At 39.6% G+C, this 19,982-nt stretch overlaps 1 protein-coding gene across 1 annotated transcript in view; it reads right to left on the bottom strand.

Moving 5' to 3' along the window:
• LYST (lysosomal trafficking regulator) overlaps positions 1-19,982 on the bottom strand; it is a 162,820-nt gene that overhangs the window by 10,135 nt on the left and 132,703 nt on the right. Inside the window, exons 43-47 of the mRNA XM_061182169.1 lie at positions 19,467-19,684; positions 12,320-12,550; positions 10,345-10,534; positions 7,087-7,223; positions 3,265-3,363 (exon numbers count right to left, since the gene is read on the bottom strand). Of these exons, the coding sequence (XP_061038152.1) occupies positions 3,265-3,363; positions 7,087-7,223; positions 10,345-10,534; positions 12,320-12,550; positions 19,467-19,684 (875 nt within the window). The remainder of the gene's footprint in view (positions 1-3,264; positions 3,364-7,086; positions 7,224-10,344; positions 10,535-12,319; positions 12,551-19,466; positions 19,685-19,982) is intronic.

Genomic DNA, 19,982 nt, shown 5'->3' with positions numbered 1-19,982 from the left:
GGGACTCCCCAGCTTGCTCTGCCCCTTGTTGTTGTTTTCTATTCCTCTCACAAGAGGCTATCCAAGGACAGTGTCAATATTCTAGGATTGACAAATGCCCTCAAGGCTAAAGCTCCCGCCTTGCTTATTAAAAAAAAAAAAAAATATATATATATATATATATATGTATGTATATATATATGTGTGTGTGTGTGTGTGTGTATTTTTTTTTTATTTCATGATCATGAATAATATTTATGGGGTAAACACAAGATAGGTACCCTATAGTGGTTATTGAAATTTTATAGATTTTGCACTTTAAAATGATTACAAGAGTTAGTGTTACTAGATGATTCCCTGATGGATCAGAAAATAATTTCCATGGGTAGAACAGGAATCTTGTGCTGGCCTACTTCTTCATAAAATGTTCTTGAATGGTGTAATACTACCTTGGATACACTGCATATATATTCTCCTACCACCATCAATTTAGAGAATAGAAATACAGGTGTTCACTTATATGAAGATGATGTGGCCACACTATTTAATTAGTGAAAAAATGACTCAAGACCAACTATTTTAAAATCAGTTATCACTTTTAGAAGACATTCTTCTCTAATACTGTATATAAATGGCTTATAGATAACAATTCCCTGTAACCAACCAACGGATTCGTCATGACACATGTAGAATGCATTTTAGCAGACTATCTTGGGAGAGTCAACAGAACCTCACAATGCTCAAAGTTACATATGCTTCACTAGCTCAGGAAAGTACTTCATAAGATTCCCTTGAAAATATTTTCAGACAACAATTATTTTGGTCATATCCTACATGGTGCTTGGGAGGTGGTCTTTCGTATGTGTCAAGGCCAACACAAACGAGAGCATAAATACTTTTAGAACCATGGCATTCAGTGGGTTGGGAGAACAGAAGCTAGTAAACATGAGGTGTTTCCTGCCAACCTCACAGGCATAGGGTCACATCTGCAGCTTCGGGGACCCCAAAATGATGAGACGGTCCCCAATAAAAAGCAACAACAACATCTACAAAAACCCAAGTAACCTTCTCTCAGATCAAACAATGATAAAACCACACAGCTAAGACACAATTTTGGACATGGTTTAAATAGTAACTGTTAATCTCATGACTTGATTACCTAATACTATTAATACTTAGGAGAAAAAGAAAACCCTTACAAATAAATTGAAAAAATCCACTTTCAGGCAAGTACAGAACTGAGGAAAGGTAAGCATCCTCAGACTTCACAATAACTTCAAACTAAAAGAAGCATGTGTCTTGCTGTATTCAAATGATAATAGCTACATCTTTGATCTATTTCAAAGCTATGTTGTGCAAAATGACTCCTATACCGAGTACAGCTTAATCTTTTTTTTTTTTTAACCAATACTGTATACTGTGCTAGCGTACAATTAAAATTTTAAATTATAGGAAGAATGGAAGTAAGGAAAACTAAGAGCAAGGCTGTTCACAGTGTTGGGAAAAGCAAGAGGAAATAAAAAACAAAAGATGAAGCTAGTTTTTAAATAGGTGTCTATGATGGTGCAAATGATCTGAGTGTACAAGCAGACAACTGCTCTGGCAGCAGAGATTAGAATATATTTGTAGAAAAAAGGAAACAGAGGGTGAGCTCAGAAGGTGAAAGGCAATGGCAGTGCTAAATATTAGAGACGTTATAAAATTAACATCCGCTTTAGGCCTTGAGGAGTAAAAAGGAGAAAACAGAAGACAATCCAAAAGTGAAGGCGCCTCTCTGCTCAGACTCCTTGGCATTCTTCTTATTGTGGCCTGTGTATAAGACCCTCACCTCACTCTACTGTTCCTGCCCTGAATTTGACACTCCTCCCAGCATGTTATACTCTAAACTACACATAAAAGTATCTGCCATCCCCCAAACTACCATGCCTTTGTTTCCATGTGTTGGTTTACTTTGCTACAATACTCTTTCCTCTTTTCTCCACTTAGTAAAATGGTCCTTTAAGATCTAGCTCATGTGTAACTTTTCAGGCTCCCTGACATCTGGTTGGTCCCACTTCTGGCTCTTCTAAGCTGTGTGTGAATCTTTCTTAGAGCACAACCTCACTGTCCTGCAATAACCTGTACATGCCGACCTCCTGACACAGAGCCCTCACCACGGCCAGCCTGTATCACTACAGCGCCTCTGAACTGGTACCCTCCCCTCCAGCCTCACACCCCTTTTAAGTGATTCTCCTTGTAGGCGCTACAGTGATGGCCTTAAAATGCTGACTGGATCATATCACTCCTGCGTCAAACATTTTAATGACTCCTTAGACTAAGAGACAGAAACAATATTATGATCACATTTATACCCCAAGGATCGTGGCAAAGAACCTTAACAAGGGCTTAAAAGGGAATAAACTTGGACAGAAAAGTAAGGAACTGAGCATCACCCTATGCTAGAAATACAGATTTCACCCAGTAAAACATGTTTTATAAAATAATGCAGAAAATTGTAATTAAAAAAAAGCACAGAGCACATTTTAGACTAGAATGATAATCACTGAGTTATCACCCTAAACTTGCCACTAATCCTCAACAGCACCACAGACAGCTGATTCAAGAAAGGAATGACAGACCTACAGTGGAAATGCCTCTTAGGAATTGGTCCTTTAATTAACTACTAAAATACTGTAGGTTTAATCTCTTAATAAAGTAAGTACTGTTACTGCAAAAAAAAAAAAAAAAAGGAATGACAGTAGATTAAAAGAAGTATTGCATAATGTCTTCTTCACTAGAGTGTTTTAATAATTTAACTCTCAAATCCAAAGGATTCAGTGAATGAAAAAATTTCTTCCAGTAAGTGGTAGAAATCAAGACTGGCTACTTGGATTTTTCTGTCATTTAATTCACCCAGAGGGCATAGGAATGTTGAACATTAGGAGTTCTGTACTTCCAACTTTTATAGAATCTTGTGGGATACTTGTAAGCACTCAGGTTGATACCGAGAAGGAAAGCAAGCAAGCAAGCATCAAAACGCCATGAAAAAGCCTAAACTCAAAACAGGTCATAACTCAAAATACTGTCTGTCTCTGACCTTTACAGTTATTTTCAAAATTTTTGTTAATAAACCTAAAATTAAAGAGTTAGACATGTGACCTTTTACATTTTAAGAGCTTATGTGAAGAGATTAAAGTACAAAAGATTAATGTACAAAAAATTTAATCTTATATCAAATTTATACTTCATAAAGGGTTTCTTCCCCTCACTGACATGAAAATCCCACAAAACGCGCCCAAGACCTACCGTGCCGCTCATGAATCTGTTTGCGTAGGCTGTGATGACACCACATTTGCTCCCAGTAAACAGTTGGCAACTGTCCGGTACCCAAGCACAACTAGTCACCTAGAGAAAGGACAAATCAAAGATTATCATGTTTAAAAAGCATGAGAAATGCTTCTACTTTTCTGACAATTTTTAAAAAAATATATGATCACAAAATTTAAGGTAAACATTTTACTTGAAATGATTAGAATGGTGTAAGATATAATAATATTCTGTAACTTTAAGCTATCTAAAAGCTGTTTCCAAATTAAAATGTATTACAATGCATTGTCTATGATTTTACATTTTTCTGTACACACACACACACACACACACACACACAAATACACATAGGGCCATTTGTTCCTCAGAAATTTAAACAAAATGATCCAGGATTGACTAGATCCAAGGTTGAGAGGGTGTGTGTGTGTGTGTGTGTGTGTGTGTGTGTGTGTGTGTGTGTGAGAGAGAGATGCATTTACCTGATTTTTACTTTTTTTTTTTTTTCCTTTTTCTGTCTTTGGTAGGGAAACAGAGTATATATATAAATAGAGGTATTGTTTCTAACAGTTCTAAAGATTGCTAGATAGGAGAAGAAAGAAAGATAAATGTGGAGAAAAAAATCTGGGATTATTCCTTGGGGATTATAAACCCTTGAGTCCCAACCATGAAGACACTATTCAAGGTCAGCTCACCTCTTTGCTCGGCCTGACAGTCTTCCTCTGGCACTAGCTGACCCCCAGCACCACGCCCCCAGCAGCTGTCCCCATCTGCTCTGCCCCCTCTCCAGTCCCACCTCTCCCGGTCGGTCAGCTGGTCAGCAATACCCACATACTTCACTTCACTAAGAAGACGGCGATCATCAGCCACAGACCTCATCCCTTTCCCTCCTTCGGGCCTCAAAATGTCTTGGCGTCACCTCCTGATTTAGAGAAGCCCCTCTGTTTTTAAGGCCAGCCCCACCCCACCCCAGTGTTTCTCAAACAACTGTCAGAATTTCAAACTGTCATTTGCTGGCTTCTTCCCCTGGCCTTGCAAACATGTTCAAGTGTCTGCTACCTTGAAAGATGACTTGCTTTGAGCCTGACTCTTCTTAACTCTCAATATATCTTCAGAGTCCATTGGATCTAATTTTATTTTTTGAGTTTCTTTCTTGAATAGTTCTATTCGTAAAGATTGATATTTCATAATTTTTATTCTTTCTTAGAGGTCTTCCAAAGAGCAAAAAGAAAATGTACCTATTTCTTACATGTAGAATAAAACTCATTCTGTCTTGCAATTACCATATGGGTCGACTGAACTCTTTTATAAACCTAAGTTACATTTTTAGGATTTCAATAATCTCATTTTTTTCTCTATTTTGAAACACTTTGCTATTTCATCATCCTAGGAATTATTTCATCTCTACTCTTCAATTATTCCCAACTATGCTAAAACAAAACAAACAAAATAAAATGGAAGAATGATGGATCTCCCGGAAGGATGATGTAAAATGTGAAATAAATCTTTTTTTTTAATAAATTTATTTATTTATTTATTCATTTATTTATTTTTGGCTGCGTTGGGTCTTTGCTGCTGCATGGGCTTTCTCTAGTTGTGGTGAGCGGGGACTACTCTTTGTTGCAGTACGCGGGCTTGTCATTGCGGTGGCTTCTCTTGTTGCGGAGCACGGGCTCTAGGCGCATAGGCTTCAGTAGTTGTGGCACGCGGGCTCAGTAGTTGTGGCTCACAGGCTCTAAAGCGCAGGCTCAGTAGTTGTGGCACATGGGCTTAGTTGCTCTGCAGCATGTGGGATCTTCTTGGACCAGGGCTTGAACCCGTGCCCCCTGCATTGGCAGGTGGATTCTTAACCACTGCCCGACCAGGGAAGTCCCTAAATTGTCATCTTTTGGTTTTCTTATTGCATTGTCAAAAGAATGTTGTCATCGTTTGAGAAAGTATAAAAGAAGACCAAAGACACCATTTCTGTAGTCTACTTTCAGCTGTCATCGAACACAGTTGGAAATTGAGAATTTTTCATTTTCCAGCAATAATAGAAAAGAGAAGAAAATTGACAGGAATATGTTTCACAATTATGAGATCAATCAGAAGATAAAGGCTAAGAGACAGCAGGATAATCTGTAATGATGATGATGAAATTGATCAGATAAGTGAAATCTCAGAGTGTGAGTCTTCATATGATAATACCCTGGACAAATTTTCTCAAACTAAACAACCAATGAGTGAACAACATATATCTAAGAACAAAATGAAATATGGTATTCTTATCTAGTTAGTTAGGCACTTGACCGGAAGTACTTTATCACACCGTGTTTGCGAGAAATCTGGATCATCCTGTTTTGCTAAAAGGACTTAATGAGAGTATTTTTTCATCTTTAATGATGTTTCTGTGCCCAACTTTACATGATAGAAATAATTTTTCAGTGCTTAAATTCTTATTAAAATTTATAATAAGGTTGTTTTTCACTGTCCTTTACTCTTACTTTTGTTAGTTTACTGGTAAGCCAGATGACAAAAGGCAGTGACCTTTCTTTCCAGGCATATTGAAGGTTAAGCAAACAAACCATTGCTCTCCTTTCTTTCACTGCCAAAAATTCCCCAAAAGTAGCTTACTCTATCTTTAAAGTGCTGAGGGAATGGTGACGAATGTTAGGACTATGTGAATAGGCACCAGGTGCTATGTAGGTAACGAAGTCAGAAAACAGTAAAAGAACTTCCTATGGAAAGACAGTCAAAGAAAGAAGGTTTAACATAAAATTTAGTACCGGAAAAAGTTATGGCAGTACTGTGTCTGTCTGTGTGTGTGTGTGTGTGTGTGTGTGTGTGTACATGGTGTTTTATAGTTTACAAAGCACTTTCAGAAACATTGGAGACATTTTTATAACAGCTTTATGAGAGAGTGGTGGGAGTATGACTAGCCCAGTTTTAGAGAAGAGGAAAGAAACTCAAGTTGGGTAAGATTAAATTACTTGCCAAAGGCTACATAGTAAATAACAGAGCTGGACACTAGCACAGATCACAGAGCTACAGTTATAGCCCCAAGGCTCTTTCTACCATGTTGTGATGCCTAAATACCGGTTCATTTAGGAAAAAACCAGGTGTAGAAGATGGCGCTCTGGTCATTGAAAATGACATAGTAAAGGGACTTCCCTGGTGGCGCCGTGATTAAGAATCCGCCTGCCAACACAGGGGACACGGGTTCGAGCCCTGGTCCAGGAAGATCCCACATGCCGCGGAGCAGCTAAGCCTGTGCGCCACAACTACTGAGCCTGTGCTCTAGAACCCGTGAGCCAAACTACTGAGCCCATGTGCCACAACTACTGAAACCCGCGTGCCTAGAGCCCGTGCTTTGCAACAAGAAGCCACCGCAATGAGAAGCCCGCGCACTGCAACGAAGAGTAGCCCCCACTCGCTGCAACTAGAGAAAGCCTGCGTGCACAGCAACGAAGACCCAACGCAGCTGTAGAGAGAGAAAGAAAGAAAGGAAGGAAGGAAGAAAGAAAGAAAGAAAATGACACAGTGACAAAAGGTAAATGGACACGGAGAAGAAAGCAATGCTGATTTTGTTCCAATACTGAGCCATGAGCTGATGCTGCCTCAACAAGAGATTGGGTAGAGGACAAACTCTGGGGACACAGACAGCAGCAGTTAGGGAGTCTGTCAGCACTGTAAACAGGCATACATACAGCATCACCAGCTCCTGGCCTGACTGCAGGATATTAAAGACTGGCTGCCATCAGTCTGACTCCTTTTTAAAGCATTATTTTTAATTATTATTATAAAGTACTTCATAAAAATGTTTACCTGATACTGCTGTGAACTTTGTATAAAGTTTATTGGAGGCTCGCTTTGTTTACTCTTCAACCTTAAAATGTTATCAGCATATCCCCAGCTCAGGATGGCGGACCACTGAATGTCAGTACTGTTCATGCTTCTCACACCTCAAGAAGGAGAAATAAAAGCATCAGTTGACACTGCTCAGTTATTATTGGACAGCCGGCCACAGTGGCAGGTTAAAGGCTCAAGTTCACACAGCAGAACACGGTCATTCCAGTGCAAAATCATCTTTATATCCATAAGATGGACCGAATTGTGTTAGTTTTATTCCTTTAAGGCTAATGGGATTCTAAGGGTGGAACTGTATTCTTTTTCACCTGTGGTGTTTTGGTTGGGATTTATATGACTTAGTACTAAAATTTCTGTTAAGAAATTTTTATAAAAGACAACGATAATCAAGCTTCCTCTATTCATGTTCTGTGACACCTTACTTTTAACAATAAATATGAACGAGAAAATGTTTAAAAAAACTTAGATACCCTGTTGAAAAATGAATACGGACAACTAGTAATACCAGAAAGGGGCCATTGCTAGAGCAGAAGCAACCCTGAGAAGGGATAATTTAATCCTCTCAACCGCAAGGACTGCACGGGAGGCCTTCGTTTAACAAGGTTCTGTTCTTTTCTCATTGGACCCGTAACATGGTATTATGTCCTTCTGGGATAAAGATCTGGACCTCCTGACATCAGCGTTTCTCATAATCTACGCCTTGTTGGCACATTGACTAGGGCAAATGCAGCATAAATGCTATAGCTGGTGCTGCCCTGGAAACTTAGAAGCTTTGAGTTCCTTACAGAGAGAGAATGTGAGTACCTAGCATAATACCCAGCATATAAAGCAATAAAACAAATAAATATTTGTTGAATGAATCAACAGTGCACTGAAAATGTAATTCACAGATTTCTTTTTGTTTTGTTGAGTATAATCCCAAATGTGGACATCACTTTTGCAATAAAGAAATTGGGATATCCTTGTTAAATATAAACTCCTCTCTACATAAGCTGCTATGGAAAGGAACCACACTTCATGAGCCTTGGGACCTTGCAAATTCCACCATAAAGCCTGGCATGTAGTAGGAACTCAGTAACTGTTCCTGGTTTCTCATTCCAGCAACACAAGAGGCACCATATTTTTTAAAAAAGAAAAATAAACTTCTGCTTTATCTATTTGAACAGTGGATCTTAAACAGGAGTTTGCAAGAAAATGGCTTTTGTAGCATGCACAGGCTGAGACTCAAGCCCCAGAGATTCTGAAGCAGTATGTCTCCAACGGGACCCAACCAAGTATCAATATATTTTGAAAAAAAGTACCTCAGGCAATTTTGAGGCATTGTCAGTTCTCAAGTAATTGGCCTATGCTGGGCTAAAGATCATGAAAACCATGGCAGTTTCGCTGCTAGACTGTATCATGCATATATAACTAAGCAAAATGACACAGTTATTTGATATAACAGTGCTTAACACACATGACCTTCCATCTGCCAGGTGCACTCCCAGTCAGTCAAGGCCTCTCTGAAACGCCCCCGTGGACGGTTCCGCGCTGGGTACAGCAGTGAACACTCACACAGCCCCTGGCCCCAGGGTGCTAACTGTCCGATGGGCATTTATTTATTAAGCACTTAGAATGAGTCCCGCGCTGTGTTAATCGTTCCTTATATTATTTCATTTAATCCTTACAGTGAACTACCCTGTGAGATAAGTCCTTTCATTTACTCCCATTTTATAGATTAAAAGCCAGGATTCCAAAAGTGTAAGTCATTTTCTCAAGGTCACACAGGTATTAGGCAGCAGAACTGGGCCGCACCGTGCCGCCCGAGGCCATGGCTGTAACTTGTGTGATACCACTTCCCAGGACACACCTAGATTCTGATAAATCCCAAATACGTTCTATGAGGAAATAAAGTGTAATTTGAATGAACACAGCTATTAAGGGCCACTAAGGGCTTGTGACTGAAGTGGCACAAATAAGACAGGTTAGCAATTATACTGGACATATTTAAGTCCCATCATTAGCATGATAATACCAGCCCTTTCTCTCTGCTCTAAAGAGAGAAACTTCAATCCACCCTAATTAATTTTTTAAAGATAAATTATTCACGCATTTTGGTACTTTAAGTATTATTAGTAGTAAATTACTCGTGACATACCTCATAGCTAATTGCAGCATACTAGTGAGAATAAACTACTGATATTACAGCGATGATCAAACAGATTTTACCTTCTCCTCCTAGTTCACTAAACTTAGATAAAATGGTACGCAGCCTCTTTTAGTACCGACAACTATAAAGGCAATCAATCATTCATTTCATGACAGAATGAAGAATGAGTGTAAAAGAACTGTGGCCCAGCCAGCACACTGAATCCCTTTAGGTGGCCGGTGTTCGGCATGGGTCCTGGCATCCCTGCACTGCGGTGCTCCATGGGGGGGGAGGCCACGTGGACCGCGGAGCACAGTGTACAGAACGCAAGGTTCAACACTAACTGCGCGGAACGCTAAGACGTGTCTGGTCCACACGCGGGCTTCCGGGCAAATCTGCACACACCTGATACGAACAGACGGGTGCCCTCAGTCATTCATTTTAGTGCTTAAAGCCCATGCCTAGGACGTAGGAACAGTTCTTTCGCATTAAGTAAAACGGTTAATTTGGGAGGATGGCGGGATTACTTGAGCGGAAAATGTCACTAGTTTTCCAGGGTGTAGGTGACATTTAGAAATATGAAGAGGGCCTCTACTGACAGCACTTTTCCATGTGTTGCTTTCAGTGAGTCAGTGCACAGACAGGTGAGAAAAACATTGCTTTCCAGACATACATATTTTTAAAACCTATTTTCAAGGCTATCATGACTTCCTTGTTTTGTTTTAATCCCATGACTGTCTCTTCTGAGGTACTAGATTTGCTGGTCAAATAAGTCTGTCTATTCTGGAATTCAAGAGTCTCAAAGTGTACATTTATATAAAACTGTTAATGTTTTCATCTTGTGAGACATTTATTCTTGTCTCCTTCAACACCTCCTCTCATTTCAAATGACATTGCATTTAGTTCCCATTTTTTTCATGTACTATGTTTTAATTCCTACGTTGCATTAAATGAACACAAATTTGAGTTTAGTTTTTCACCAAGGACTCAGAAAACCTAGAAATAAAACAAAATATCAGCACAGATGAGAGGAAACATTCAACTCTCACGAAAGATACACCTAGGATGATTTTCATGTTTGATTTTACCTTGTTCTTTGCTGTACGTCATCAGAAGACAGAAATTTCGGGACAAACCGCAGATTGCTCTAGTGGGCAGAGCCTGGAGAGAACCAAATCTTTCTCCGTGGGGCTGGCTGAAGCAGACCACAGGTACTGGGGCACTTGGGGAACCGACATACTCCCCCCATTTCAAGCCTTTTATCCATGACAAAGGACTCTACAACCGAGGAAAGTAAAAAGTACAATTTTAAAAAAGGTAGTAAATATAGAATCACTTCTAATTTAAACTCCAAACAGAGTAAGAGAAAGCAGCCTGATTATAAGCCCTTTGTGGGCAAGAATTATTTTATAATTTTTTACTTCCCCCGTGCTTAGCATATGGAAATACGTGTTCCTGGTTGCTAGACGCAGTGATGAACAAGACAGACGAAGTCCCAGTGCCCGTGGAGCTGTCTGATAGCTGGGAAGCAGGGCAGACAACTAAACAAATACATACACAAGATGTCAGCTGGTGCAAGTGCTATGAAGAAAGTCAAAGAAGGGGAAGAGGACTGAGAGTGACAGAGCTGCCCATTTAGATGCGGGGGTCGGGGAAGACTGCCTGCGGAGATAATGTCTGAGCAGACACCTGAGTGAAATAAGAGAGCAAACTGGGGTTCTATCTGGGGACAGGGCACGCCAGGCGGAGGGAACAGCCAGTGCAAAGGTCCTGGGGTGGGAAGGAGGCAGGTCGGTACAAATTCCCACTGCAAACAGACATACTGTTCAGGTCCTTCATACTCACCAACTTGAATCAGTTAATGAGCAATAAGTATAGTGGCAAATTAAATGGCATTTATTACTTCTCAGGGACGTACTGTTATTTTGACATGTTAAAATAATAGATTCTAGTTAAAAATAATGACCCTGGTAATGACAATGACTAAAATGATTTGTAAGGCTTCAAAAGCATATGAGTTTCATTGACAAGTAAACACAAAACAAAAAATACAGCTTTCAACTATGAAACACAACACTGATGATCTGGGTTCAGCAAAACAACATTGTCTCTCATAGTGATGTTTTAAAATTTAAATTTCAATTTTACTAGTTGTATAAGTTTTGTTTGTATTTACCATGCAAATTTGATATATATGAGCTCTGAGCATAAAGAACTTACATTTAGTGTTCTATTTGTGTTCTACATTTAGTGTATTTAAGAAACATTATTATAAGAAACGACTATCAAAGCAAGATCTGTAAAAAGCATTTTCTCTTTAAGTGGCTCACAGATGACTGCAGTTTGACATTTGTGCTTTACTTTATCTCCAAGTCCTTCACAACCTCTTTCCCTTGCCTTTTCATTTTCTGCAATTTCCTTCTGCAAACCTTTGTAACACTTTACAATTCACAATCTCCCATCTTTGCTGCTTTTATAATGAAGAATTTAGTTGAGGATTAGAATCCATTTTACTCTTAAGGCTTGCTTGCTTTATTTTTCTATTTCAGAGTAAAAATTATACCTACTTCCCATTTTAAGAGGCAATACTTCTTATCATTACAATCTGGAGGGGCCAAAAAAACATGTACGATTTCCCCCTTAACTGTAAACCCAAACATTCACACTTCTGGCCAGCACCTCTGGTGGAAGATGATAACCAGGACCACGCTAGGCATGTTTGCACTGGCACAGCCATGCTCAGACTCTTCTCGGGTCCTGGATGGTTCCTTTCCTCTCATTTGCAATGCCTGTTATGTCACTGCCTGGTGAGGCTCTCCCCAGTAATGACCCTCAGGGAGGTTACAATCCGACCTGAGCTCCCAAAGTACTCTCTTCATAGCACTAACGCAGCATTTCCCACACACAGAACGTAATGCAGGCATCCGTGTTCACTGGCTGGCACTCACCTTCAGGCCGGGACCATGCTACTCATTTCCCTGCCCCTAGAGCCTGGAAGGGGACCTGACAGCTCAGGAGTTGAGCCAGTTTTTGCTGAATTCTATTGAAATCCAAATGACATACCGGATAGGGAATTTCCTTGACCTGTTCTCTGGTTTCCCTGAAAGCAAACTGCACTAACAACCCCACGGCAGCAGGAAGCTCCCCTTCGATGTTGAGCTTGGAGCCAGGTCTGCTCGCATGGGCCGACTGGAACAGCTGACGAGGGGTCTGGCCGTAGGTTTTTATCATGGTTTCCAGTGCTCGTCTCTGAACTGGATCTTCAACTGCAGAGACATCCATTCCAAAATATGTCTGAAGAATAAAAGAAAACGAGAGGTATGTAAAAAGCAAGACTTGGCGATAACACTGAAGGGGAAAACAACAACTTGTTTTATTCTCTAGGCAATGGTTTACTCTTCTCTGTTTCAAATGAAAAGGATTTTTAAATGTTTTTGAACAGGTTAACAATCATTAATAATCTCAATGAGATCAGAATAGGAATGATCAATGCTTCTGAATGGATGAATGAAAATAATGTACCTTGATTGGTGCTAATTAGGTATGTTTATAAAATTAATTTTTAATTTAAGAGAATATCATATAAGACTTCATTTATCTGCACAGCAAAGGAATCCATCAACAAAATGAAAAGACAACCTACTGAATGAGAGAAATTGCTTGCAAATCATATATCTGATAAAGGGTTAATGTCCAAAATCTATAAAGAACTTACACAACTCAGTAGCAAACAAACCCATCTAATTAAAAAGGGGCTGCACTGTTGGTGGGAATGTAAATTGATACAGCCACTATGGAGAACAGTATGGAGGTTCCTTAAAAACTAAAATAGAGCTACCATACGACCCAGCAATCCCACTCCTGGGCATATACCCTGAGAAAACCATAATTCAAAAAGAGTCATGTACCACAATGTTCCTTGCAGCACTATTTACAATAGCCAGGACATGGAAGCAACCTAAGTGTCCATCGACAGACAAATGGATAAAGAAGGTGTGGCACATATATACAATGGAATATTACTCAGCCATAAAAAGAAATGAAATTGAGTTATTTGTAGTGAGGTGGATGGACCTAGAGACTGTCATACAGAGTGAAGTAAGTCAGAAAGAGAGAAACAAATACCGTATGCTAACACATACATATGTAATCTAAAAAAAAAAAATGGTTCTGAAGCACCTAGGGGCAGGACAGGAATAAAGACGCAGCCGTAGAGAATGGACTTGAGGACACGGGGAGGGGGAAGGGTAAGCTGGGATGAAGTGAGAGAGTAGCACTGACATATATACACTACCAAATGTAAAATAGCTAGCTAGTGGGAAGCAGCCGCATAGCACAGGGAGATCAGCTCGTGCTTTGTGACCACCTAGAGGGGTGGGATAGGGATAGGGAGGGTGGGAGGGAGACGCAAGAGGGAGGGGATATGGGGATATATGTATACGTATAGCTGATTCACTTTGTTATACAGCAGCAACTAACACAACAATGTAAAGCAATTATACTCCAATAAAGATGTTAAAAAAAAATAATGGGAAAAATTACGTAACTTTTCTGCATAGGAATATTATAAATAAATAAATAAAGGAATATAATAAATTAAAAAAAAATGGTGGGGAGGGGCAGAGGACCTCAATAGACATTTTTCCAAAAAAGACATACAGACGGCCAACAGGTATATGAAAAGATACTCAGCATCACTAATCATCAAGAAAATGCAAATAAAACCACAATGAAATATCATCTCACACCTGTGAGAATGGCTAGTATCAAAAAGACAAGAGATAACAACTGTTGGCGAGGATGTAGAGAAAAGGAAGTCCCTCTGCACTGTTGGTGGGGAATGTAAATTGGTGCAGCCACTGTGGAGAACAGTATGGAGGTGCTTCAGAAAACTAAAAATAGAGCTACCATATGATCAAGCATTTTCACTTCTGGGTATTTCAAAAACACTAATTTGAAAAGATACATGCACCCCTATGTTCATTACAGCCTTATTTATAATAGCCAGGACATGGAAGCACCCTATGCATGCACCAATGGAATGGATGGAGACGATGTGGTAAATACATGCCATGGAATTAATACTCAGCCATAAGAAAGAATGAAATCTTGTCACAACATGGGTGGACCTTGAAGGTATGATGCTAAGTGAAACAAGTCAGACAGAGAGAGACAAATACCATACAAATAAGTATGATCTCATTTATATGTGGAATCTAAACAAACAAAAGACCAAGCTCATAAGATTGGTGGTTGCCAAAGGTGGGGTGTGGGCAAATGGGTGAAGGGAGCCAAAGGTACAAACTTCCAGTTATAAAGCAAATAAGTCCTGGGATGTAACGTACAGCATGGTGACTGCAGTTAATAACATTGTACTGCAGATCTGAAAGTTCCGAAGAGAATAAATCTTAAAAGTCTTCATCCCAAGAAAAAAAATTTTTGTAACTTCGTATGGGGTGGATGTTAACTAGACTTACTGCGGTGATCATTTTGCAAATGATCGAAATCAGTATGCTGTATACTGGAAACTAATATAATGTATGTCAATTATACCTCAAATTAAAAAAAAAAAGAAAAACTAAATGAGGTTTTTCTTTGGTATTGTCTTTCAGTGAGAGTTGATGAAAACTGATCAGGTTTTTCAATTCAGTTGACCCAAAATAGCTTCTGCAAGCAGGTTAGTAGGTGGCTCTATTTTTTCTGTGGCTGCCTGTCAGATATTGGTCAGAAAACTAGAGTCAGGGAATTGGTCAAAATCATTTCAGGTGGTCAACAAAATCAAAAGAGACAAGAGAATGCAGCTACATGGCAACACGAAGACTGAAGAAAACTAGGGGAACCTGCCCCACCTCAATTTCTCAATTCCTAAAAATGAGAACTAGAAGTTCAAAACCATCTGTGTCTGCCTGAAATTATGTGATATCCAAATGCTCTTTTGTTCTTTGATGGGAATATGCTCAAAGAAAGAGTCTGATTCCTCTCAAGACACAATGGCTGGTGTCACAGGATGACTTTGTGTCGCTACCCCATCTTGAAGATGTCTAAGAAAATCAACTACTGAGATGTATTTTCTTACATACAGAGACATTAGTAAGGAACCTAGATTTTTGAAGGTCTATATCTCTTCTCCTGTCTGGGCTGAAAAATCAGGATTCTAAACACCAGCATCACTGAAACCCAAGCAAAGTCTTTGTGATTTCCATCCTGTGAGCTCAAGAGCAACTCATCCATGCTTTATTTATCCTTGGAGAGGATTAATTGAATTCTGATTCCCTCTCTCTGTGTTTGCTTTGCAGGTTTCCACATATATTGCTGAACCTGACTAGAACCTGGCAGTGAGAAGGCTGTAATGTGATGTATATCCTTCCAGCCTCCCTCAGCCAACCAGGCAAAGCTGTCAATGCAGGAAGCAGGACAGCTTCACCTCCCCGACACGGGGCAGAAGGCTGGATGAGAAACAAAGTCAAGGTATTCCATCTTCAACCAAAACACTGCAGAGAGGTTGGCACACTTAATGTTCCACGCGACTGGTGTCCTCCATGCTGTCACCTTTCTTAGGACATGAAGCTAGAGAGAAAGGGGGTTAGGGCAATAATCAGTCTAGACAAGGAGTAAAAATTCAGGATTTGTCACTGTCCTTTTCTTTCCCACCTAGTGTTCATACATATATATATATAAAAAGACTTCATGTGTAATACTAAATTATTGAAAAAGTCATGTGTCCAAAGTGATATATAAGAAAAGGTATACACAAATGAAATTGCGATAGAATGTTGGTAGGTAGCTTAAGAGACCATTATTTAGGTTCTAATGAAAACTGTAAGTGGATCTGAAAGAGCAGCAGTGAAAATCACAAGCTTTTTAATGTGAAGGGTGTTGTTGCACTTTTCTTCTGAGTGTTAGAGTCAGATGGAGGGTGGTGTGCACTTACTTTATTATTTTTAAAGCTAGCAGTCAGTAGCTGGGTATAGATCTGTCATGCTTGTGCATCTCGCTTGTGTAATTTAGCTTTTAGCACTGAACCAGTCAGCAAATTTCATTTTTATATCTGCATAGAACATCTCTATAAATACCAAAAAAAAGTTTCAAAGATTCTTCAGAAGTTAATCTTCAACATCCACTCCCCTCGCCACCACCCTCACACGACCACAAGGGCTCAGATACCTGTTATAAACGCTTATCTAAGCAGGCTCATTCCTAATGGTTGCCTGATTTAATATACTCGAAAATTCAAATGAAGAATGGAATAATCCGATATCCAGGACTCTTAAAATTTACTTTAAATTAGTACTTCTTTACATTCTGTGGTATCAGTTTCTAGTGAACCCAAATATTGGTGAATGACTAATTAAGATCAAAAGGCATTTTTACATTCCTTTCAAAATATTTTTTCTATTTTTTTAAATTAATGAATGAATGAATTTATTTTTGGCTGCACTGGGTCTTCGTTGCTGCGCACGGGCTTTCTCTAGTTGTGGCGAGCGGGGGCTACTCTTTGTTGCAGTGCGCGGGCTTCTCATTGCGGTGGCTTCTCTTGTTGCGGAGCACGGGCTCTAGACGCACGGGCTTCAGTAGTTGTGGCACGTGGGCTCAGTAGTTGTGGCTCGCGGGCTCTAGAGCGCAGGCTCAGTAGTTGTGGTGCACGGGCTTAGCTGCTCCACGGCATGTGGAATCTTCCCAGGCCAGGGCTCGAACCCGTGTCCCCTACAATGGCAGGTGGATTCTTAACCACTGCGCCACCAGGGAAGCGCCTACATTCCTTTTTAAAAAGTTAACATTTATTTGCACTTAACTGGATGGCAGACATTACCCTGTATGCATTTTCTTATTTATGAGGCCGGTATTATTGTTCACATTTTACAAATTTGTACATTAAGGTACAGAGAAGTTAAGGTCACACTGCAGGTCACACAGTAAGTGGCAGAGTCACAGAGTGAGGATTTGAACTCAATTGTGGATTTAGAGACTGTGTGCTTAATTGTGACACTTGGTTTTGTCCTATGAATTACTAAATTTCTAGAACAGGACTTCCCTGGTGGTCCAGTGGTTAAGACTCCACGCTTCTACTGCAGGGCGCACGGGTTAGATCCCTGGTCAGGGAACTAAGATCCCACATGCCGCGTGGCGTGGCAAAATAAATAAATAAATTGTATTTAAAATTTCTAGAACAATGGTATAAACTCTATCCTTTTTAAAGCTCTAAAGTCCCAAAGAATTAATGAAAAAAATTCTAGTAAGATGAGAATTAAATGGTATATTTCAGCATGCAGATACTTTTAATGTGAATTTTAGATGAGAACAATTGAAAATTTGTGCCAGTATTATAGGCACAGAGTATATTGAGGTTAATGTCCAAATTCTTAATTGCTTTTAAAGTTACATTTTATATCAAATATGAACAAAGTGTAAAAATTACACCTCAGTCTTTAAAACTTATAAAAATTTTATATACATTTTTATAGAGGTATATTTTACATACAATAAAACAATACAGATTTTTATAGTACCATCCCATGCAACCATCACGCAAATCAAGGTATAGAGCAATTCCATCACCCCAGAAAGTTCCCTGGTGCGCCTGTGGCAGTCACTACTCTACTCCCCAGAGGCAATTAGGTTGGAAATTATCTTAAAGAAATAAAGAACCATCTTTAAGATAAATTCCCCATGATTTCTACCACTAAGACATTAATTTTCCTTGTTCTTGAATTTCATGTAAACGGAGTGGATTCATACAGAGTGTACTCTTCTGTAAGGCTTCTTTCATTCAGCATAAAATGTTTTGGAGATTCATCCATGCTGTCACATACATCTGAAATCCATTCCTCTTCACTGTTGAGTAGTATTCCACCTACCCAATACCTGGAATTGTTAGTCTTTTTACTTTCAGTCATTCTCAGGGATATAAAGTGGTAACTCATCGTGGCTTTAATTTGCATTTCCCTGATGACTAAAGATGCCAGCACCTTTATCATTTGCTTACTGGCCATTCATATATGTTCCCTCCCTACGTGAATCTTATTCACCTTCGTATCCCCAGAGCCTAGCAAAATAAATGTTTCCTGAATAGATAGATCTTTTTTTTAAAAAGGTAGACTACCTAACAACATTAAAAAACATATGTTAAAGTGTAACAATTCTGCTTCTAGGAATTTATCTTGAAGAAGTAAAGAGGTACATAAAGAAATAATCTGAGGAATATTAATTTTAATAGCAAATGCATACTAACTAAATATCCAACAATAGCGGACTGGTTAAATAAATTATTGGATAGCCATACTTTGGAATAAGTAGTATTAATATTATATAAATGGAGTGATACATATGTATAGATACAAGTCTAGAAGGTGGTTTGATATTTATCTTTGGATGATGATATCAAAGTTGATTTTAAAATTTCTTCCTTTTGCGGTCTGTACCTTATACATTTTTCTAACAAGGCACAAATATTGCTCATGCAATAAGGAAAAATGAGGCCATTTAAAAAATAGAACATGTATTGATATACAGGACAGTATGCAGAAAAGAGTTACACGGCAGGCCTGAACTGCTCTCCTTGGGATGGCATGCCTGCAAATGTGGTCCTTGGCTGGTGTCTGGGAACGTGGATTTCAAGAGAGTTCCCACCTTCTCTACCTGGTAAGAGTGGCTCACTGCACCCAAACTATACAAACAGTGTGATGTTTACTGAATACCTGTTTCCTGCTGGACGCCTGGAATTTCAGGACTTGTGAGAGAGGGTGCCTACATGACCAGTCCTCGATACAAACGCTGGCACTGCATCCCTGATGAGCTCCCCTGGCAGACAACATCACACGTGCTGTCACAATTTGTTTCTGGAGGAAGTGAGTGAGTTCCTTGTGATTCACTGGGAGAAGTCTCTTGGAAGCTTGTGCCTGGTTTCCTCCAGCTTTGCCCGGTGCATCTTTTCCTTTTGCTGATTTTGCTTTGTACCCTTCACTGTAATAAACCTTAGCTATAATTACAACTATATGCTGAGTTGTTAAGTCCTCATCCAACCTGGGGATGGTCTTGGGGAACCCCTGACAGATAGTATCTTAGTTATTCTTAAAGAGGTGAAATATAAAACCTGAAAAATCTTGGGCAAGTTTAGTGTCTCTGTCAGTTCTCTTTGATAACGTGGGTATTGTAAAGAAACAGTCTAACCTTCTACCTTATATAAATGCAGAGTTTTAAAAGAGTCACTTACAGCAGGATGAAAAACATTGATGGCTTGGACAGAGGCCTTCCCTTTCTGCTTATACCCGAATACCAAGTCGATCCACTGACAGATGTTCTGGGACACGTAGTCAGACTCTAGAGCCTGTCTATGGATGAGGATAAAAAGACGAGGATCGTTACGTGCCCAAGGCGGGAGGTTGACGTGATTAACCCGTTCACCATTCTGGCGTACACCAAAATCGAAACCTAAAAGAGAAGATTAATGTCAATGTTTATCTTCCCCAGAGCATGCTTCCTTTGGCCCACTGAGCAGATCATACGAGTTCACAGAAATAGCTACTGTGTGCTATAACCTGGAGAAGGAGCAGCGAGGGGATAGTAACACCGTTGCTCACCTGCTGACTTACCCCTCACAGAGCTACATGGATTAACGCTATCTATCCTAACTGAATCTGAGATCTTTCAACTTTACCCTTCCACCACTTTATATCATATTGAAAAACAAGCAGAAAATCATTGCCCACTAATTCCAATGTTCCAGTTA

Source organism: Eubalaena glacialis, chromosome 1 (genome assembly GCF_028564815.1).
Source record: "Eubalaena glacialis isolate mEubGla1 chromosome 1, mEubGla1.1.hap2.+ XY, whole genome shotgun sequence".
NCBI classification, from domain to species: Eukaryota; Metazoa; Chordata; class Mammalia; order Artiodactyla; family Balaenidae; genus Eubalaena; species Eubalaena glacialis.
Note: the sequence above shows the minus strand (reverse complement) of the source record. Positions and strands in the feature narration are given on the sequence as shown.